Source organism: Drosophila serrata, unplaced genomic scaffold (assembly GCF_035046125.1).
Source record: "Drosophila serrata isolate PLE 108 unplaced genomic scaffold, ASM3504612v1 contig_71, whole genome shotgun sequence".
Classification (NCBI taxonomy): domain Eukaryota; kingdom Metazoa; phylum Arthropoda; class Insecta; order Diptera; family Drosophilidae; genus Drosophila; species Drosophila serrata.
In genome coordinates, this window is record NW_028256969.1 from 460,305 (window position 1) to 482,415 (window position 22,111).

The 22,111-nt window shown below is 38.6% G+C and overlaps 1 protein-coding gene, 2 long non-coding RNA genes and 5 other non-coding genes across 11 annotated transcripts in view; 7 read left to right on the forward strand and 1 right to left on the reverse strand.

The window, feature by feature from the left end:
* The first annotated feature begins 690 nt into the window (after window positions 1-690).
* On the forward strand, window positions 691-803 carry LOC147644891 (U5 spliceosomal RNA). Its single transcript, XR_015273124.1, has one exon. It is a non-coding gene; the product is annotated as a U5 spliceosomal RNA (small nuclear RNA).
* Window positions 731-1,690, forward strand: LOC147644892 (uncharacterized). Its single transcript, XR_015273028.1, has 2 exons — window positions 731-870; window positions 1,527-1,690. It is a non-coding gene; the product is annotated as an uncharacterized LOC147644892 (long non-coding RNA).
* Window positions 891-22,094, reverse strand: Cht7 (chitinase 7). Its single transcript, XM_086838847.1, has 7 exons — window positions 21,672-22,094; window positions 8,400-8,481; window positions 4,295-4,809; window positions 3,098-4,232; window positions 2,063-3,033; window positions 1,805-2,006; window positions 891-1,739 (listed from the first exon to the last, which is right to left on the reverse strand). Exons 1-7 carry the CDS (start codon window positions 21,672-21,674, stop codon window positions 1,534-1,536), a joined length of 3,114 nt encoding a protein of 1,037 aa, XP_086694973.1. The 5' UTR covers window positions 21,675-22,094; the 3' UTR covers window positions 891-1,533.
* On the forward strand, window positions 5,730-5,801 carry TRNAC-GCA (transfer RNA cysteine (anticodon GCA)). The gene has a single exon. It is a non-coding gene; the product is annotated as a tRNA-Cys (tRNA).
* TRNAC-GCA (transfer RNA cysteine (anticodon GCA)) lies at window positions 5,987-6,058 on the forward strand. The gene has a single exon. It is a non-coding gene; the product is annotated as a tRNA-Cys (tRNA).
* On the forward strand, window positions 6,472-6,543 carry TRNAC-GCA (transfer RNA cysteine (anticodon GCA)). The gene has a single exon. It is a non-coding gene; the product is annotated as a tRNA-Cys (tRNA).
* LOC110182796 (uncharacterized) overlaps window positions 6,858-22,111 on the forward strand; it is a 39,070-nt gene continuing 23,816 nt past the window's right edge. For 2 of the 4 annotated variants that reach the window (XR_015273027.1, XR_002319583.2), the window contains exons 1-2: window positions 6,914-7,078; window positions 7,276-7,359. This is a non-coding gene — a long non-coding RNA (uncharacterized LOC110182796). Of the gene's footprint in view, window positions 7,079-7,275; window positions 7,360-22,111 lie in introns of all 4 variants that reach the window. The other 2 variants (XR_015272998.1, XR_015273005.1) reach the window with 2 other exon arrangements.
* On the forward strand, window positions 8,248-8,319 carry TRNAC-GCA (transfer RNA cysteine (anticodon GCA)). The gene has a single exon. It is a non-coding gene; the product is annotated as a tRNA-Cys (tRNA).

Consider the following 22,111-nt stretch of genomic DNA (forward strand, 5'->3'; position numbering starts at 1 on the left):
ATATTTAGGGAGGGTCTTAATAATGTATTGTATTAAATATTACCTCTAAATTTTTTAAACCAAAGACTATAAAATTATATATATATTATATATATTGTATATATTATATACTCTTTGGAAAAGCACGCAGAGGGATAAAAATATTGTCCTACAAATCCGTTTAAGATATTACATATATTAAACTAGACAAAAAGTCTATAAATGTTTAATATTTGATTAGATATGTCCTAAAAGAAATTAATTTTAATACCAAAATATTTTATAAAATTAAGCAAAAATTTCAGCCTTAAAATATTTCCAATGCCACCTTTGATAAGAATGTGCTATTACAATCTCCCGGGGTTAAAGAGGGTTAATAAAAATAAAATGATAACAAACGTAACACAGATAAGTCACAGGGTAAAATTCTTTCCCTTGATATGCTAGTTAATTTTGTATATAAGGCACTAGATCGGCCCTATATAATATATAGAAACAATAATGATTTGCCGGCTCAATTCAAAACAAACCATAATGCGAGGGCATGCGCACTCGGCAATTGCCGCTCTGAGAGTCGAGGGTGACTTTCATATTTAGCACCTAAAAGAGTGCAACAGTTTTCGACGCATTTCGTTCGAGCTCACGTGCGTATAATTCCCAACCAATTCAAGCAGCGCCCTAATGGAGTACCCGAGGAAAACAGTGGTCAAATCACTCTGGCTTCTCTTCAGTTGTCGAATAAATCTTTCGCCTTTTACTAAAGATTTCCGTGGAGAGGAGCACTCTAATGAGTCTAAAATAATTTTTAGTAGTGCCCTGTCGCAAGACTTGGGGCCATGTGGAATACATTTAAGAATTAAATCTTAAGAAAAGAGGAACCTTTTGTTCAAAGTAAATTAAAACCCTGCGGCTTGGTTTTTATATTTTTATTTTAACTACGTAAATTACAACTCTATAATACAAGTGTTATTATTAAAACTTGAAAATGTACAAATTTTCACTGTGTGCCAGTTGTGTTTTTAGAAAGAAAGTATAATAGCGACAGAAAGTTTAAAGCGGAAACTGTTTCGCTTGGTTTTTTGTTTACTTTTTGAGGGTACAACAATTTAGATAGTGATTTCTAGGGCCGATCTGGTTTTGGTTATTGATCTCTTATGATTATCACAGTTTGCTATATGGAAGTTACGATCGCTTTCCATATAAACCATATAGAACGGGGTGCGAAGAGAGTGCAAGTGTTAGTGTTTCGAATCCTAGAAGAAAGTTTTCCGGTTGTGTTTTTCAGTTTTCTTTGTTTCTTGTGCGAATTTGTAACTAAGACATAAAAACTACTTACTTCACTAAGTTAGACCTATTAATTAGTGTACAAAAAATTCAGACGAAATTTAGCAACGTTCTTGTGTCTCGAGTATTTCGTTAGTTTCGGGCGGGGACGGCGGCAGCAAAAAAAGAGTTGTTTCGTGGCAGTTTCGCGTTTAAAAACTAAATTTAGGGCATCGTTTTTTATAATATTATATTAACAATATTAACATCTTTTTCTTCCACAGATCTCACTTAGGCTGGCGCCTCCGTTGGCGCGTGGCAACCCTCGACGTTCTCGGGCCAATCGCAGACGTTCTCCTGGGGATTGAAGACCAGGTTGGCAGGACACGGCATGTGGTGTTTACGCTCGCCCTCGCACATGTAGTAGTGGGTGCAGTCGGCCCAGTCCTTGTGGTAGCTAATGTGGCCATCCTCCTCCGCACAGGTCACCTCGTGGGCTAAAATGAATGGTAAGTGTTAATTAAATCTTTATAATATATATCAAATACTAATAAACACTTACGATCCTTGGTGGTGTAGGCTCCTCGTGGACCATGGGACTCATAGGGTCCATCATAGTCCAGCTCCACCTTGTAGTCCTTCAGCTCATCGTTCAAGGCAGTCAGCAAAGGATACTTGCCACTGCCGCAGCGTCCGGAGAAGTCATCCATGTCAATGGACCACACCATGATGCCACCAAAGCCCTGCTCCTTCAGCCATTCGGTCTGGAAATCAAGAACTGAGTAAGTAACTCTTTAAATATATTACAAATCCCACCCACCTTGGTCTTCAGCGACCGCTCATCATCAAAGCCCACCCACTGGTTGCCGCGATAAGCGAAAGGCACCTGCTGCTCCGAGTCCCACACCAGTGTGGTATTATCCGCTGCCAGGAAGGAGCAAACCTCATAGTAGCTTAGGAATCCAGCCTCATTGGTGAACTTGCCGGCCTTGCCGCCACCCGACGAGGGTGACCCAATATCAAACTGTGTGTCGTTGACCAGCTCAAAGCTGCGGCCATAGGTGGGCATGCCAATGAGGAGCTTCTCCTTGGGAGCACCCTGCTTCACCCACTCCCTGGCACTATAGTCCACAGTCAGTTTCTTTTGATAACCAGTGGCAGATTCCAAAGCAAACAGCGGTGAATTGTGACCCACAGTGCGTTCCCACTGACCATGGAAGTCGTAGGTCATTACATTAATGAAATCCAAGTACTTGGAGATCTCCGGAACATCATAGCCAGCGGCAATGGCCTCAAAGGAGGCAGGCACAGCGGCGGTGAGCAGGAGACGCGGCAATCCCGATGACTTGGCCTCACCCTCGAAGGCCACTCGAAGCTCCTTTAGCAGACTCACATAGGCCACACGATCCTCGGCACCACGGGGATACTCCCAGTCCACGTCCAAGCCATTAAACTTGTAGTCACGCAGGAAATCAATGGCCTCATAGACAAACTGGTTCATACGGAACACATTGGAGGTGAGCTCCTTGAAGGGAGTGGAGCCAAAGGCCCAACCACCGATGGCCAGCAGGATCTGTAGATCGGGATTAGCATCCCTTAAAGCAATGACACTCTCATAGTTCTCTGGATCATCATCGGTGGCTTCCGTCAGCTTGTAATCCTGCAACGTGGCAAAGGCATACACAATGTGGGTGCAGAGCTTAGGATCAATGTTCTCCGGCTGGAATTTGCCTGCTCCTGGTCGCTTGGCCGACCAACTGGTCAGGTAACAGAACACCTGAGCGGGACGAGCTAGGGATATAGAGTTTTGATTAGAGATTTGCCTCCCTGGAAAAGTATTTCTATGTAAACTTACTGTTTGTGTCAACCGCATTGGCTCCAGACTTGATGCGCTGCTTCTTGAGGATCTGGGGTTTGCGTACCTTGTTCAGGACCTCATCCACCGAGATCTTGATAGGCTCAGGTTTCTGGAATATAAAATGAAGATAAGAATTACTAAAGTGTTGCATAAATCGAAAGTAATCGAGACCCACCTCTTCAATATCCTCGAACGTGGCCGCAATGGCTGTCCAGTTCATATCCTTGGCCTCCTTGCCGCGGGAGATGCCCAACAGCTCTTCCCTCATGGCTCCAATCAGCGGATATTTGACATTTCCGCCGCATACCTCACCCTTGAAGTCATCCATGTCAATGGTCCAGACCATGGCACCTCCGAAACCATTCGACTTGATCCAATGCATCTTGTTCCTGATGGCTCGCTCATCGTCAAAACCAACCCACTGATCACCGTCCACCAGATAGGGAACCTTCATCTCATCATCCCAGACATAGACAGCGCCATTGAGCAGCATCTCGCAGATCTCGTAGTAGGCCAGGAAACCACTCTCCTTAGTGTAGACACCTTCGCGTCCACCTCCCGAGGCTGGAGCATTGGGACCATGCTTATCGGTATTGGCCAGTGTGAAGGAGCGTCCATAGGTGGGCATGCCAATGACCAGTTTCTCCTTGGGAGCACCCAGCTTGACCCACAAACTGGCTGCATTGTCCACGGACAACTGTTTGCGCCACTCGGAGTCGGTAGAGGGAGCATACAAAGGAGCATTGTGTCCCGTTTCGCGTTCCCATTTGCCGTGGAAATCGTAGGCCATCAGGTTGATGAAATCCAAATAACTGGCGATGGCGGGGACATCGTATCCACCACGAACATTGTCGGGTCCTACAGGTACTGCCGCGGAGAGCAAGAGACGGGGTTTCTTCAGTTCCTGGGCCTCGGCCTCGAAGGCTTCGCGCAGCTCCTTCAGCAGCAGGACAAAGTTCTTCTTGTCATCAGATCCCTTGGGGTATTCCCAATCCATGTCCAGGCCATCGAATCCGCGCTTGCGCAGGAAGGGAATGGCGGAGTACACAAAGGTCTGGCGGGTGTAACGTGTGGCCGACATATCCTTGAACTTCTGAGTGCCAAAGGACCAACCTCCCAAAGCCAAAAGGATCTGTAAATTGGGAAAAAAGAATTCGATTCCGAATACCTTTTATTTGCTTAAAGTTAACCCACCTTCAACTTGGGATTTGCCTTGCGCAGGTTCATCATTCGCTCGTAGAGACCCGGGGTGGTGTCCTTTGTCTCATCGTTGGACTCATAGGAGCTCAGCTTGCCCTTCTTCAGCCAGCCAAAGGCAAAGATAATGTGAGTGCAGAGATCGGCGGGTATATCTTCTGGCACAAACTTGCCAATCTTGACACGATACTGCGACCAGTTGGTGTAGTAGCACACAATCTTGGGCGTGCCATCATCCACCTTGGTCTTTTTGCCCTTAAGGGAAGATCCACTGGCCACCAGGGCAGATCCACCAGCCGCTGCTGCTGCTGCTCCGGCAGCTGCTCCGCCCAGTTTCGCCTTGGAGCGGAGACGAGTGCGCCGGACACTGGTTGTGGTGGCGGCTGTGATCTGATCACTGCGCTTCTCTGCCGCTGGAGCAGGTGCCTCAGTGGACTTCTTGGACTCGATGAGGTTGCTCCTTGAAGAGCTGACCGATGTTGTGGGACGTCGCAGGCGTCGACGGGTTTTAGCTGAAAAGGGAATTTCAATTGTTAATTATATTTGGAAGGATAGGATTTGAAGGGTTTACAATGATTAAAAGTTAATTAGTTACCCTTTTCTTAGCTTTAAATAAGTTGTACCATACACTCCCCTTTCAAATCAAGTGCTTCGCCCACTTGTGACCCACAAAAGTGTTCAAAACTTGACCTTGCCCACGGGTTGCACAATCCCAAGCCCATGGAGACAGCGTAAAGTACAGTAGCTGACACCTGAGCGATGCTGTTGTTGTGTGTGCACCTGTCATCCGTCAGGCCATCGGTGCGGCAATGTGTGGTAATGACGGGGCTGCTGTCGCAATCTCGATCTCAATCCGCTGATCGTAGTGGCAATTGCCGATTGGATTGTCAACCACTTGCGATTGTCGAGTGTCGATAATTTCAAATTAATGTTCGTACATCGAAATTCATTTTGATTATGCCAAAAACCTCTGGCATAAGTCGTGACGCTGAGATTTATGCGGTTCTCCAAGCATCCCCACCAGTAATTAAGATATCGAAAGGTAGAGAGAGAGAGATATTGCTTTTGGGCTTGATGCCAAAGCAAACATGCATTCGTAATTATTAATGGAATACGGCTTGGCCCACACCGGTTTCATTTGTTAATTTCGCTAAATGAGTTGAAATTGTTGCAGCAGAAATAACAATGCGAGATTATATTGCTAAACCTGTTTAAATATTTCATTTAATGGCCGTATCTTTTGCATTTTTCCACTGCGCAAGCCCACACACACGCAAACACACACACAGTGTGCCAGCACCAAATAAAGAGAGGGGTGGGAGGTGGGTGTGCGGGCGAAGGCGGTGGCTGTACTGTGCTAATGCTATTTTTAGCTCTCTCACTCGGCTCGCCGGGCGCCTCTAGTTGCCGTTTGGCCGCTCGAACTCCAACTGGGGATATAGCTCAGTGGTAGAGCATTCGACTGCAGATCGAGAGGTCCCCGGTTCAAACCCGGGTGTCCCCTTGGTAAACTTTTTTGTTGCACTTCTTTTTTTTTAGAATTCTTTTCCGATCAGTCCTTATCTTTTATTTTTTTAGGAACTGTAGGGGTAATTCCTGCTGATATCAGGCTCTGTTCTCAAGTAATTTTAAGTTAAAACAGTCAATTATTGGCACTTGGAGGCTGCTGTGGAGCCTGCAGTCACACTTGGGGATATAGCTCAGTGGTAGAGCATTCGACTGCAGATCGAGAGGTCCCCGGTTCAAACCCGGGTGTCCCCTAGGTAAACTTTTTTGCTAGCAAAGTATTTTTAAAGGGGTGTTCTACAAGTAAGCTATAAAAATAAATCATTATTTTATTTAAATAATAATTCATTTTTCTGGTTTCCTTGGCCAATAAATTATTTTTTCCATTGCACGTAATAATCTGTACAAATAGCTTGTAATTTGCGGCCATTATTAAATGCTTAAATATCCATTTTTATGTTTCTGCAAGAGCCATAAATAATTGCATTTTAATTTCATGTATAATCGGTTGTATAATTGCAAAGTTGTTTTATTTATAACTTGGCTGCTTAAATCGTCTGCCCAGCCGAGGGTTAAATTCCCAACAGACAACCATCGAGCATGTTCGATTCCAATAAGAACATCGATGCCAGTTGTCAAGTAGCAGCTTAGCCACCGCCTGCCAACATGGGGATATAGCTCAGTGGTAGAGCATTCGACTGCAGATCGAGAGGTCCCCGGTTCAAACCCGGGTGTCCCCTTGTTTTTTTTTATTTATTTTCTTTTAATGAATATTTTAGATTACATTTTTTTTTTATATTCTTGCAATGTATTTATAATTTTAGGCCATAACTATGACGGCTTTCAAAATATTTTCCTGTACTCCAAGACATGAACTTTTTGTATTGTATCAATAGAAAACATTACAAATGTTCATAAATAATATAGATAAATCTTGGTTTAGGCGAGCCCTCGAAAGTTGGTAGAACATATTTCTCGTTGGAAGTGAATATTGGATGCAAAGCTTTCGCTGGCATAGTTTTCCAATATCCGAGAGTGTCGCTCTCCACACCTCGCAGCTTCCCGTTTAAGCTCTTCCCATATATTTCGTCACATTCCGATATTCCAATAATTTTGCCATTTCCCTTGCACTTTGCACTTGCGTTTGCTTCGATCGGTGTGAAAACGTGCAGCTCAAACAAAAAATGTGCGGAAAGTGGGGAAAACGGTCGGAAAATCGTCGCCAGTGGTGATATTCGTGGATGCTGTGTCCCCCTGTCAAGAACCAGCCTTCCGGTGAGTTGGAAAACGGATCATAGTTCGAAAATAGGGATTAGGAGTAGGAAAATCTACGCTTGGGTGACGTACACTTAAAGAGCGAATGAGGAACAGAAAATTCACGAAGTGCCAGTGTTTTAAACAAGTCCCTTTAGTTTCCGACTCGGTTTCGTATTAATTTTGACTTATTTTCTCTGTCCTGAATTTGTTTTCAGTGCATATTTGTGAACTTCATCAAGAAAGAGAGAAACAGAGATACAAAAGCGCTTTCGTTGGGACTTTCCGCATCAAGAAACAGAGTGAGTAAGAAGATCATATATTTTTTTTCGCCCTCTTTTACATACATTATGGTTAATCGACGCTGCCGTTAGATTTTGTTTCTGATAAGATAATTGCCCTTGAAAGCTTAATGCAAACCAACGAAACTTAATTGGGAAGTATGCTCTCTTAGGGGAACTAGGTAGATCCTGGAATGTAATCCACATTTGTGGACTTAAAGCCCTTAAGCGGTGTTTGTGGAAATTGTTTGTTGAAAATCAAACCTTAAAAGTTTTAATAACTTTTTAAATCGAGGCTTTTTCTGTTTTGTATTTAAGTTTTATGCAAACATTAAATATATTTAATGTTTTATTTGGGGTTCCCATTTTATGGTCTTTAAAATTTGCAAATTTTTCGTACCTTGTACGAAGCTTATTTTGGATAAAAGACTTTATTATCATTAATGAACTATCCCATCTCGGTCTGCAGCCTTTGATTCATTTGGAATTAAAACGTGTTATATGAAAGCTGATGTTTAATAGACTTCTGTTTTGTCTTTGCCATTTGTTTTCCTTCATTTCTTTGTTTCTTTATATAATTCGTTTTTAATTACCGCTTAATTAAGAGTTAAGGTGTTATCTAGCTGGGGCTTGGCTGCCCCGCCCTTTTGCCTTTCTCTAATTAATTTTCTCAATGGGTTAAGCAACAATTGAAGTGCTGAAGTGATAGTGATAGTGACAGATAACCAATACAAGGGCTTACAAAATATGAAAAGGCATTGTTGTTTATCAACTTCCGCCCACCAACTACAGAAGAAATGTGAACGACTAAAGAAGAAACTAAAAATAGTCAAAGATACGCTATAAACCACACCCACGCTCCAAGATCGAGTGCCGTTTTTTGGGTTAATTCTGGCTCCTTATATAAGTGGGGATATAGCTCAGTGGTAGAGCATTCGACTGCAGATCGAGAGGTCCCCGGTTCAAACCCGGGTGTCCCCTTGGTAAACTTTTTTGATTGTCACCTGTTTTTATACCCTTTCTTATTATACTTAATATTCTTATTAATTAAATCTACTTACTTTGCGCACTGTCTGTGGCAGGTGAGAGCAAGACAATAAGCAAACATATCACAAAAGCGATTCGCAGCAATCGCGGTGGAAACTGTGAAAGAAATGAGAAACAAAATGTAATTAATCACTCGGGGTTTATGCTTTGATGTACGATTAATAATCTGTGATTTATTTATATGTGGGGAGGTGGAGCATGTCGTATTTCGACAAATTACGTGGCACTTGTTCGCCGGCTGCCACCTGAAATTGGGCCACAGGGAAGGTCATTCGAGCACTTGGCACAAGTGTGATCCCGCGGGGTCAGTTCCCTTCGGCGCCCACGAAACCCATCCAAACACGTCGCATCGCATCGCGACATTGACCCAGTTCCTCACCGACCTGATCCGAGTCGATTGCTCGGCCAAACTAATTAACAATTAGCCCGTTGTTGCTGCCCATAATTATTCAACTCGACTGTCACAAGTTATGCGCCTGTGCCGGCCCCTCCATTGTTTATTGTTCATTGTCTTTGAGGGGGGAGCGAGTGCTTATAGAGCTGTTTAAAATTTTGGCCTAACATCTTCAGTTGCACTTTGGACGCTTATTAGCCGTTTTTGTGAAGAGTCACTCGACTTTGAAAGGCAGTTCCTCTGCGACCAGGGTGACCTCCAGACCCATTCACCTGGGTTCTCCAAAGTGACGGGAAGAGGCTGGTCGTTTTTCACATTTCATATGTAAATTTATGGACTTTTTTAGTACTCAAAACATGCTGAAATATTTATTGAAAGCTAACACAGATGGTACTTTAAATTGTCACAAGAAAATATCATTAAATATTTACAAATAATAATAGAGATCATTAGTTAAAACATCTAATAACTTTTTCTACATTTAAACAATTCCCTGCTAACTTCTTAAATTTACTTTTGATTAGTGAAAGTGTGGAAATATTAATGATATCTAAAAAGAAAAAAAGAATAACAAAACCTGTTTGCTTGAATAACTTATAAGCTTCATTAATAGTTTCTGAAAACTATGAAAATCGAGTCTAAAAATGACTTAAATAAAGCACCACGAATTAAGAATAAAGAAACCAAAATTAGCTATTATGATTTCCTGCTTAAGCAAAAAATAAAAAAAAAATAAATAGCATTAGGAAAAGAATAATTAATTATAAATGGCGAGCTTGGCTTTGACCTAAACATTAGCAAAGATAAATCTAACGACACGCCAATTAAATGCAACGTGCTGACAGTATCTTCAATTAAATCTAAACAAATCTAAACAAATTTTATTTTAAAGTTTCCAACGAAAACCATTAACCTTAAAAATCTAACAAAATGAAAGAGAATGCTGTTATATGTTTAAAAAATATCTAGTTTTATGTTTGCCTAGACAAATACTAAATTCTTTATGTGTACCTTTCACATGGCTTTTGTTTATGTTTATTTTTACTTGTAGTTTTGTAGATATTTTTTGGCAATACCTTTACCTATATTATTAAGAGCCTCTCTGGGCCATTAGCCGTTCACCTGTTTGGTCATTCCGCTGGCATCTCCATTAAGAACACCTTACACAACGGCGAGGTTATGCAAATTAAGCCTCAGGCCCTCAAAAACCAACAAACAGTTAGAGAGAAATGGCCAGAATTGGCACAGGCATGAGTTGATTTTTAAGTGCCAAATCTTACAGTTAGAAAGCTAACTTTGTATAACTTTGGATATATACCTGGCCAGGTATCGCTCAAGGTCGTGTCACCAAAAAAGGTTAACTAATTTATGGTCACATCCCCGCAATTAATCCCCGTGTCCATGTCGTTCTCAGTGGATCGCAATTTCCTTAGATCTTTCGATTGCTCGAACAAAACATAAAAAAGTGAAACTGGTTTCGGCTTGGATATATACCTTTTTTTTTTTGTTTTTGGGCTATTTATTTAAATTAATTTACGGCTGCATAAATTACCAAGAGTCTCTCGAAGCAAAAGCAGCTAACGCAAAAGGTTCCTTATCGCGTGTGGCCATTTAGACAGAGTTTGCCATGGGGAGACGGAGGCTGTATATTGGGGATTGGACTCGGACTGGACCAACTGGTTTGCTCTCGCTTTGGATCTCTGGCTCTGGAACTGGGCGCGGAAATAAACATGAACGGAATGACCGTAAAGAGAAATCCAACTGGGCACCGGGTTCGGGCTTGGCTCTCAAATGCCTTTCATTTTCCTTGTGCGAAAGCGAAAATCCCACTCTCAGAATGCCTGCTTTTTTCTGTTTCTTATATTTATATATATTCAATTTTATTACCACTTTTTTGCTTTAGCAAATCATCTTTCAATACAATTCTTGCGTAAAATGTGTGTGTGTGTGTGTTTCGTTTGTCCATTTCGGGCAATTGTCCAAATCGCATTGCAAAGTTTTCCACAAATGTCCATTGTGTGTTTTGTTGGTATCATTAACTAGTGTCCATGTTGTCTAACGGCTCGCTGGAGCAAAGCCAAGTTACACAGGGGGAAAACTTTGGAAAAATACTTAGTTTTGCACTAAGAAAATATTATACTTAATTGTTGGTTTCAGTGATAGGAACTTAATTTAATGAGAAAAGGTCTGATAGATATTAGAAAAATCAAAATAATTTAGAAAAGTATTTCTAATAATTTATTACATAACTTTTAGAGTTAAAGAAAATTTAGACTCTAGTCTATTTTCTAATTAAATCTTCTTCTTTAGAAGTACTTTCCAAGAAAGAAATCAAAAATGTGGTGTCATAATACCTTTAGTAGATATTCCATTAATTTACCTTAAAATCTCATTAAGTATAATGTAACTATAATGCAATTAAGTAATCAGAAAGGCAGAGCCTTTTCTTTTCTTATTTATTTTTAATTCTTTATACCTATTATAATTTCTTTTAACTTTACACCAAAGAATAACACGGAATATTCTTTTGTTTAGTGAAATTCTATTTTCTGCTATTTAAAAATATGAATTTTCTTTTAAATATTTTAATATTTTTAGTGTGTAACTCCTTGCCTATCCTAACATTTCTTTATTGGCTTAAAAAAGAGCCGCCTAATCGTGTGTCTGTGTTTGGTTTTTTGCGTTTGACTGTGGTTACGACAGCACCAAATAAAAGTCAATAAATAATAGAAAAAGAGAGAGGGGGAGTACCGGGTGCCACCAATGGTTGGTTACAAGGAGAGAGACAAGCCAACTGCATTCCAGCAGCATGATTGGATTTGTTCAATTGTCTTGCGCAAAAAAAAACAGCAAGAAAAACAGAAAAAGAAACAGCAAGTCCAAATGAAAAATCAGAGAAAATTGCATTTTCTTTAGAGCAGGGGTTTAGGATTTGGGGATACCCTAAGATTTAGTTGTACAAAATATAGATATAACTTTTTTAAAACTATATAAAATGGTAAGACTATTAGGAAACAGTCTTATTTAATATTCAATAGGATAAATAAATTACTATAATAAATAAAGGAAGTAAAATGAAAATAAAGAGAAAGAAAGCTTAAGGCTTCTAAGTTATATATAATAAATACTATTAATAAAACCTTCAATATACGAACTCATAGTAATATTTTAAAACTTCTGAACCTTTTACATATTTTATTCTTGTTTATATAGAGTCATAAATACCCCTCTTAACTCATTAATATCGAGGGTATCTTAAAAATATGAGCTGTTTTGTGTGTGATTGTTGGATTTCACTTGCACGAAAGCACAGAAAGCGCAAGAAATTGCAATTCATTTGCGTACATTTTTTCTGGCTTTTGTTTGCCATTTAATGCTGACTGTTGCTGTTGCTGGTGCTTATGATCGTGCTCCCTCAATATACTTTCAACAGGCGCGACAAATTGCGCAAAATGTTGCATTAATCATGGGCGAAAAAAAGAGAAATAACGTTGAGGCAGTGCAACAAATGTGGCCATGCTTTCGTCGCGTTCGTCGCCTAAGTCTTTCGTTTTCAGTGGAGATGCAGTTGGTGCGCATGCGCACGCTCGAAAGCTGGTTTGAAGTGCGATTTATTTAAATGTGGCCGTTAGCGGCTTTCCCCTCATCCATTTACCATTTTAGCGGCTGTCGATGTCGATGTTGTTGTCCAACCGTCTCTGTTCGTTTGTCGCTCCGCTATATTTAATTAAATCTTGAACGCCTTTTTGCTTGACCGAAATTAAGCTCAAGGTGAGAGACGACGGAGCACCAGCAAAAAAAAAAAAAAAAAGAAACAGCAAAAAGTAAAAAAGAGTTGAAACAAAATTAAAATACAAAAAAATAATCGCACAGAGAAAATTAAAGAAAAGCCGCGAGACGCGTGTGGGATGTGGAATTTTTGGAAGCCCGACGTTGTCTTGAGCCATAAGTCATAACTGTTTTGGGCAATATTTTAGCTTGGCTTTGATTTTGCGGCTAACTACTTTGTTTTTTTTTTTTTGGTTTGTATTTTGTATTTTGGTGAACCAGTTGCATACGTCACAATTAAGCCAAGTCGTGAGCACCTGTCCTGCCACGACCAGACGACCTTGCGCAATCCACAAACGAGTCCAGAGCAAAATTGAATGAGTCAGTTGTACTTAAAGCGAAACTGGTTCACGACGAATCAATTAGAATAATCACACTGCGGCTTATACCAATTAGTTGGTACTGGCCAGGGCGGGAATATGCGATTTCAATTAACCAATTACAGTACAGTTTTTGGGTGCGGTGCGGTGCCTTTTGCCGGATTCCTTCTGATCTTAACTGATCTGGCTGGCTTGGTCTCTCTGGCAATTACTTCCTGTTGCAGCATAACCCTGAATCGGCCATTGACGTTTTTAAAAAAGTAAAAAACAAAACGAGTTGGAGCAACAGCAACAGCCCAGACTTGGCATAAAGTCAACGAAATATATATGAAATTTGTGCTAAAATTTCGTGAGCCAGTTCTAGGGCTTCTTACACTGAGAAAAATGTAGAAAGTCAAGAATAATGGAGTCGAGAAAAATTTAGGAAGACTAAAATAATGGAGTCGAAGAGAGGCAAGAAAAAGGAGAAAAATACATTTGCTGCTGGTTTTTGGGAGTTGTAGATATTTTTAAGGAGTTTTTTGTAGGAAATTCTATATGTTCTTTAAGCAGGAATCAAAGGAAATGTCAAAATATTAATTTGGAATTCCTAGATTGAACCATATAAAAAAACTTGTCTATGGAAAATGGTATTGTACCCTTGGAGGGTAAAATATATTATATTTTTAGTCAGAAGCTTCAAATTTAGTTAAGCAGCCATTTCCGACCCCATAAATCATATATATTCTTGATCAGCTTAAAAAGCCAAATCGATCTGGCTTGGTTCAGCAAAAAAATTTTTTTTTTTTTTTTTTCAAAATTTTTTAAGGGTTTACATCGTCACAATTGTCAAAAATTCATAAAAAATTTGATGTTTCAAAAATGTTAAATTCAGTATGCAGATTTATTAATGTAATATAGACTAACATGGGAAAGCTTTCCGAATTAAAATTAATGCTTTTTAGGCTTAGTTATGTGTTTTTTAAATATTTAGTTTGAAGAAAAAATGGTCATTTATAAATATCTATTAAAGGAGTGCAAATATTTAAAGCTTAGCTATGATTGATTTATGATTCGATTCTATAGTTCAATTGTAAACTGCAAGAATATACAAACTTGAGCTTCTTAAACTTAGATTTCTTTCTTGTTGTCTATAAAATATTATAAAGGTATAGTTTTATGCCAAATAATAATACATTTTTTTGGGACTTTTAGTTTCTACTATTATTTCTCAAAATATTGTCATTTCTAAACAAAATGTTACTTATAGATTCTGTAATATTTTGAATTAACCTTCAGTATGCTATTATTTAACACCCACTTATATATTTTCGTAAAGTGCCTCAAAAAATGATTATTCCTTTGTTAAATCATGATAAACATTATTACCTATTATTTTTTGTCATATTCTTCCCCACAAAGTTCATATAAAATACTACATTTTAGTCACCATAATCACCTGGTAGACCCAGACAGTCCCTTTGAGCACCTCATCTTATGATGGATTAAGCAACACATATCCCTCTCTGTGGTTTTCTTGACGCACCCATTGAATTATGGAACTGCATGTCGCTTTGACGTTTTTAATGTCCCAAACGTGAGTGAGGCACACACATAACATAAAAAGGCCAACTGTTTGCTGAGTCACTATCACAAAAAAGTGGCAGAAGTAGCAAAAGCCACAGCGGCGAACGAGAACATATAACCATTATTCTTGCAGCGGCAATGCAATGCCAGCGAATCTCAACAGTCGAGTGAACAGCAGTCTCCACTTCCGTTCCAGTGCCGCCAGATCAAGCATTTCCTACACGCCGCGATCTTGTTCATAATGTCAATAAAATTTATGTCCGTTTGTTTGCCAGTTTGCCAGTTTGCCAGCTTTGCCAGCTTTGCCAGCTTTACCAAGTTTTGTTTTGTTTGTCTTGCTTTTGGCCTCGTAAAGAATTCGCCATTTGTCAGTGTCGCCAGCTTCTTTGGGCTTTTTGTCAGATTTCGGTTTCAGTTTTGGCTTCAACATTTAGTGCCTTTATTTCTTCTGGGTCTTTTTGTCAGAAGCTCACTCTGGCGAAACCAAAGAGACAGACAAATGTCTAAGCTAACGGCCTGGAAAATGCCAGACTCTTATGACGTTTATGCTATATAGTTCATGAATACATAAATATTACGAAATGGGAAATCTCCCCCTCTTAAACACAAAATAAAACTCAAGGTTTAAGCTTTTCTTTGGGTTAAGTATATTCAAAATCCTCAAAAAATAACCCCTTAGGTGTGACAAGTTTACAAAAAAGAATGATGTTGATCAGTACAAAAGGAAACTTATTTTTATAAATAAGTTTGTTTAAATAACCAAATCAGAATAAGCTCAAATTGGGCATTTAATTATAAGATGTGAGGGAGCTCCACTTAGTCAATTTTGCACTCCTTTTTAATGGCTTTTCACAAAGTGATTCTTCGCATAAACCGAGTGTGTTGTGTGTGTGTGTGGGTTTTCTCGAAAAATCATATTTTCACTGGCACTTTCTTGAGGCGTGTTTCGGCCCCTTGGCGGCAATAAGGAACTGACTGTGCGGACATTATGTCATCGTCATCGTCATCGTCATCGTCATCGCCCGCAGCAAGTGCAACACGAGGAGAAAAGCAGCAACAGCAGCAGCAACAGCAGCAGCAGCAGAAGCGCCAGCAGCCGCCTCCTTACGTAAGTTCATATATGCGCTTTTATTAATAAACAAAGCGACCGAAAAAAAAACCCAACAAAAATAATAACAGAAAACACACAACAAATCATAGGGAAGCGGCTATGAGAAACGGTGAAATTTGTATTATTAGCAGCAAGTTAATGCGGGGTTTGCATCTTTCCCGTTGAGACGAAAGCCATAAGCAGGTGCTGGCTTCAACTTTAACCTTTTGGCCAAAATCGGAGACATCAGCACGAAACCCGTTGGCATCGTAGATGGTTAATATTCAAATTAAATGCCTGCCCGATTGCCTCGAGGCTGGGCCAGTTTAGTGGCCAGTTTGATGCCTCGATCAGAGAGCCTCATGTTTATGGCCTAGACAGTAAAACGGTATTAAGTCAAGTCACTTTATTGGCCAGATCTGGTCGTAGAGTCTTGTCAGGGTGGATGAATTTATGGCCAAATGATACGGATTGGTAGAAAATGCAATAACCAATATATCGAAATTATCGTAAATGTCATAGTTATATTAAGCGATAATTAAAATATATGAAGATATTGATTGTAGTAATATTTTTCTAATATTTCTTTTTAATATTAGTAAAAACCAATCAAGTACGTATGTAGATCTGGTTTATATATAAATAATACATTTATAATAAATCGGAAACTAGTACATAGATCCATATTAAACAAGTACTATCGATAATCATTTTAAATATTATCTATTTTGATCTCAGAGTGAAACTTCACATCAATTTTGCTAATTCAAACTAGAGAGTAAGAGAAATTGGACTCAATTTATCAATATTTGCGATTCTTCAATTTATCAATCAATTTATAAATTTTAAAATAATCGATAAATATCGGATTATCCATAGTATATATCATTCTGAGTATTATATTATGATTTTTTAACATTGAATTTTGCTACCTCAATCCCCCAGTTTTCTTGAGAAAACATTAATTTTCTATCATCTCCACAACTTGCTAATAATTATGGCCAACGGATGGACCAGCATCTCCATCAAATTATAAATTTTCGCCTAATTAGTTTCAATTATTAAAAAAAAGCCAGGGTTGTGCAACAGCTCGGCTCAGTCCAAGTCCATCCATCGACTTGACATTTTGATTATGTCGCTGCCACTGCCGTTGTGGATATATATATATATATATATACTGATAAATATAGATACTCCGCCTTTTATATAATGACGGCGGCTGAACGAGTTTGCCGCTCGCGTTGAATTGGCTTTTATTTCGGTTTGTCACCTCCACCACCGTCAACGTTTGTTTGTCTGACAAATGATTGATACACACGCGTAGATCCCTCCTAAGCATATGGATTCAGATTTGGCTCAAGCATAATTAACATTTATTTTTGTGCTGTCCCCCCAACTCCACTCCCCTGAGGTGACATTGGACTGGCGGGGTAATTAAGATGGATCTCGTATCTCACACAAACAAAAGCGAGACAAGCTGCCTGGCTTTTTTGTCGCACTTCCTGCTAGACCCTAAAAACTGAAACTTGCACAGCGAAGCAAGTTCGTTGCCTCAGTCTTTCGTTTGGTAGTGGCCATGCAGTGAGAGAAATATGCGGCATGCTTTCAAGCTGACATTAATAGAGCAATATTGTCATGGAAATTGATTGATGATTGCCTTAATTGTGTGGCTAGAGAGCCACAAAATTTGAAACTAGTTTCTTCGTTAGAAAAATCATTGAAATGAAGAGTTAAACTAAAGAAATCTACAATCAAATTAGGCAGAAAATTTAAGTTGTATTGGTTTTATAATCACTTTGTGAGTTTCTCAAGGAAAATTTTAATGAAATCTCCTCAACACTAACTCTTAACTAAAGTGTATTTTCCATATTTTTCATTTTATGCAAATCGTAATCTCTCTAGGCACTTTATTTGATTATTTCTTGCTGTGCAATGACTTGCTGATTTACTCTCACTCTTAGAGTGTTTGTTTATCTGGCTGTCTGTCTCTCTGACTGACTGACTGTCTCGTTTCGAGGGGTTCAATAACCATTTGATGCGTTTCGATTTCAGCCAAACTATGCACACAAATCAGCATAAAAGTGAGCGCGACTCTGAGGTAGCAACTTGATTTTCTCCGTACATTTACACACAAACACACACCTAAAAAAACCGAAAGCCAAGAAAAAACTACAACAACTGCCTGCCTGCAGCTGGCTGTCAGGGCTAGGCCAAAAGTGACAGCTGCCTCTCAGTATCTCAGAATAAGAATCTAGATACAATATTTTCCAGGCCTTTCTGACCGAACTCGGCACTAAAGCCAAATGCTTTATTGGCCGCAATTATGCTCGAGCTACTTGAGCAGCTTGTTTTTGTGAGTCGTGTGGCATTTATTCCCATTTATTTCATGGAAATATTATAGATTGCTTAATGCTTGACTTCAAATGCTTTGTGTTTGCTAACAATGAGTGGCTTGACTGCATTTAATTTATGTAAAATCAAGCTTAAAAGTGCCATAAAATTGATTTAATCACACCAAGAAAAAAAGAGTCACAACGATTCAGGGTTAGTTTTGGGGCAAACAAAAGGTCAACAGGTTATAGTTAACTAAAGGAAAATCTTGTAAATAATAATAAAAATAAATAAATGTAGATTTTATCACACTTTTGTTACTAAAATATCGAAGTAAAATATTAATTGGTTTAGCAAATTGTATAGAAATGCATTTGCTTGTTTTGATTGCTTCTTTTTCTTAACAAATTTCACTTTTCCATAGCTTCTTCTATTTATACAAGCTAATTGCACGATCGGTTACCAAATCTGGCAAAAAAGTAAGCTCTATAAAGAAAATAAAACAAGGCAGGACCCTCGTAATCGCTGGCTGACACTCGCATTACGTATACGCCCAGTCGGCCGGCATTAGCAACTTCCGTCACAATGATATAAAAAAACAAAAAAACTACAAACATAATACCAAACTGGCAAAAGGCCGTAAAGAAAAATGCGTTTTTTCTGTAAGGGAGAAAGTCTGTCGCTCTGCAATTATATTGTCTTGTGTGTTTTTACTTATTTTTCCATGAAGCTTTTCGAATGTAAACACGAGCAGCTCGTCGCCGCTGTCTTTTGCCATTTGAATGGTTTGTTTTGCAAACAAAATTCTCTCTGCCAGCAAAATGTGTGTGTGTTTTCATTCAATTGTCAGCGAAATGCCGCTTCGAACGAAAGTGAGAGTTTCAGTTACAGTACAGTACGTTTCAGGCGTGTAACTCTGACGACAGTGACGGCCTGCACACATGTCAGTCATGGCTGTCAATAGCGCGTGTCACTGTTATTGTTATTGTTAAGGGGCGTGACTGAAGGCGGGGCGGGGTGGCCAAGGGAGTTATTAGCCAAAAAGCAGCGAAATGCCGGGAAAGTGCACCAAGGCAGTGGAAATTAATTAGCATTTGTCATTGTTTTTTTTGTAGAGGTATTTTATTCCTGAGAAGTACCTAATTTTGACCTACCTTAATTTAGAAATTGGTAAACAATGTTTAACTAATAAAGATTGAATACTGTTGATATATAATTTCAGAATACATTTTAAAGTTTATACTAAAAGAACTCACTCTTAATATAACATTATAAACCATTTAAGAGTTTATTGTGTTTCCCTTTATTGCTTATAAATTATACTTTTGGCAATCTTCTTTAGAAATAAATCTAATTAAAATCCAAATGCTAAAGTTAATTAAAACTGAACTTAGGCAAAAATCAGGGCAGTTAGTTAATGAAAACTTTGACCCGTCTGTCAATTAACATTTCGCATTGTTTTTTTTGCCGCTTTTCTTTCAAAATCGTACAACATTTCGACCTGCTCCACATTATACACTTTGAAATATGATGGAGTGGAGTGTATATAGATATATATGGTATATATATATATTTGTACGATCCAGTGCATTGTGGAGCAAGCGAGAGACACATAAAATCAAATGTTTAATTTATAAAGCGAGTGTAGTTTTGGATTTTGATTGGCTTTTGCTTTTCCACTCTTTTCGAGACTTTACGTTTCGATATTTGAGTTGGACTTCGAGAGAGACTCGAACCTAATTTTTGCGGGTTTTTCATTTTGTTGAGACCAGTTTTTTTTGGTTTCTGTTTGCTTTGCCAACAACTATTTGCCAATCGATGGCGAGTCGGCGAGTTATAGGTTTTGGCTTTGCTTTTTCGCTTTTGTTGTTTTCCTTTTTGCAAACAAAAATATTAATTGTTGTAAAAAACAAAACTAGTTATTGTTAGTGCTATTGTGGTGGGTATTGTGGTGCGCCTGCAACTTTTACTCGCTGGCTAAATTGAGGCGTGCCGCCTGCTGCGGCCATAATGGAAATCTTTTTCGACCAGACTAGCTCGCTTTTCGGTTTTCGTTTTTTGTATTTTTAAATTTTAGTTTCTTGGCTTTTCTTTCTTAGCCGCAGCTATAGCTGCTGAGAGGAAGTAAAAGCCGTTGCCAATTGGCCAATTGAAGAGACTCCACGGTGTGCGAGCCCCTTTGAAAGCGAAACTGAAAATGCCGCCCCGCCTTTTTCCCCACTGTGTGTGTGTGTGTGTTGTTTTTCTTGGTGTTTCTTAACAACTTCTGGCCCCCAACTGGCTTTTATCGTTTATTTCATTTCGTTTTATTCATTGTCTTTGACAAGTTTGCCTTCAACTTCGGTCGGTCAGCAGTAGCGGTACCCAGAACCCGTTGTCGTTGTTGCCCAAGTCCGTGTGGCTTTATGCTGCCTTTTTTTTCTCACACTCGGCCAGTCAGACGGCCAACAAAAGCCAGCCAGTCAGTCAGCCAGTATTTTGTTCTGCCTCGCAGTCATACACAGAAGAAAAATCGTATTTATTTATAGTTTATATCAAAGAAGAAGTAGATTTTTAGATGGCTTATAAAGGGTATTTTTAAGTATTTTTTTGAGGGAATAGAAAGCTGTATGATCTGGCATACTGATCATTATAATTTTTAAAGGTATCTTTATTTCAACAAAGCTTTAATTTTCTTAATCAAATTTTCAAAAATCTAGAATATTATTTATTAGAAAAAGCAGCAAATTTTAGCAAATTTTTATAGCAAAATAAATAGATTATTATTTATTTCAAGTAGACATACATTTTCACAAATGTTTATAACTAGATTTTTATTTATTTCAAGCAGACGCACATTTTCAAAATTTTTGTATGGCACAATTACTAGATTTTAACACAGAGATACTTGGTATTATTTTATAAATGTAAATTTATCACTTCGTTTATACTAATTTGATTAATTAAATCAAGATAATTATTTTACCAACTCTGAAAATAAGTAATTTTATCACTTGAGAAATGATATTTGTTAATGGAATTTAAACTTTTTCAAGTCGCTACTAAAAATAATACTAAGTAAAAATAAAACACAGCAGGTTTTAAAAAAACCTAAGATAAATAACAAATATAATTTGTTACATATTTTCTATAACATTGTATAAAGTTTAACAATAACTTCAAACCATTTCCCACGGCTTATACATAAACAATTATTAATTAAAATTTGCTTGCTTTGACTAAGCTTAAAATGTAATTAATAATTTTTTAAATCAACAAAGACTATGGATAAAAGTCATGGCCAAATATTGAGTGGTCTAATCTTAGCTTACGGTGATTTTATTTTCAGTTAAAACATAAACGAAGCCTTGTTAACATGAACTTGGAGAGCCATAAAAAGTAAACCATAATAAATCTTTCCCATGAAAAGTAAACCCATTTAATGATGATTAAAATCATTTAAAAAATCTCTAAAAAATTCCTTAAATAAGCTTTATTAATTATGATTGAAATACAATTTTTGAACTGTGCATTCTACGTCTACATTTACGTTCTCCCTAAGTGCCATGGCGTTGCTGCTGCTGCTTAACATTCATTTTTCCGTTGCGTCAACGGACTTTCAATATTCTTTGGCATGCTTTTGGCTTGGAGGGGGAGTGCTGCCTTATGTCTTGTGGATATGATAATTTCCATGGGTATATATATATATATATATATGTATCTGTAGCTATATAAGCTAAACCCATGCCTCTGACACACATTCGCACTCACTACTCACCATTTTTGAACTCGAAACTCCGCGCCGCGTGTATCCACGAGCTCTGTCAGCCGCAAAATCGATTCTCCTTGAAATGGCAGTGGGAATTAGATTGCAGATTTGCAATTGAAGTTTCGTTTCGTTTCGATATCGGAGATTGCCGATTGATATGGTATGGACACTGGGTACACGGGTACACACTGCTCTAAAACTGTCGTGGGCAAATACCGCACATTTTCCGCCACTAGTCACTAGTCACTTTCAAAAATCCTGGCCCCCAGTAAGGCGAAGTGGACCGCTTTTTTTATATATGTATATATATATTTTTTTTGTAGTTTCTGTTCGTTTTCTTGTCTTTTCTTGACTTGTCGCTGTGAGCTCGCACGTTGGACTGAACTGATCCGAACTGGGCTCCAAAGCTGAGAAACTGAAACTGATTCCAGCTCTGCCGGCGGAGTCAG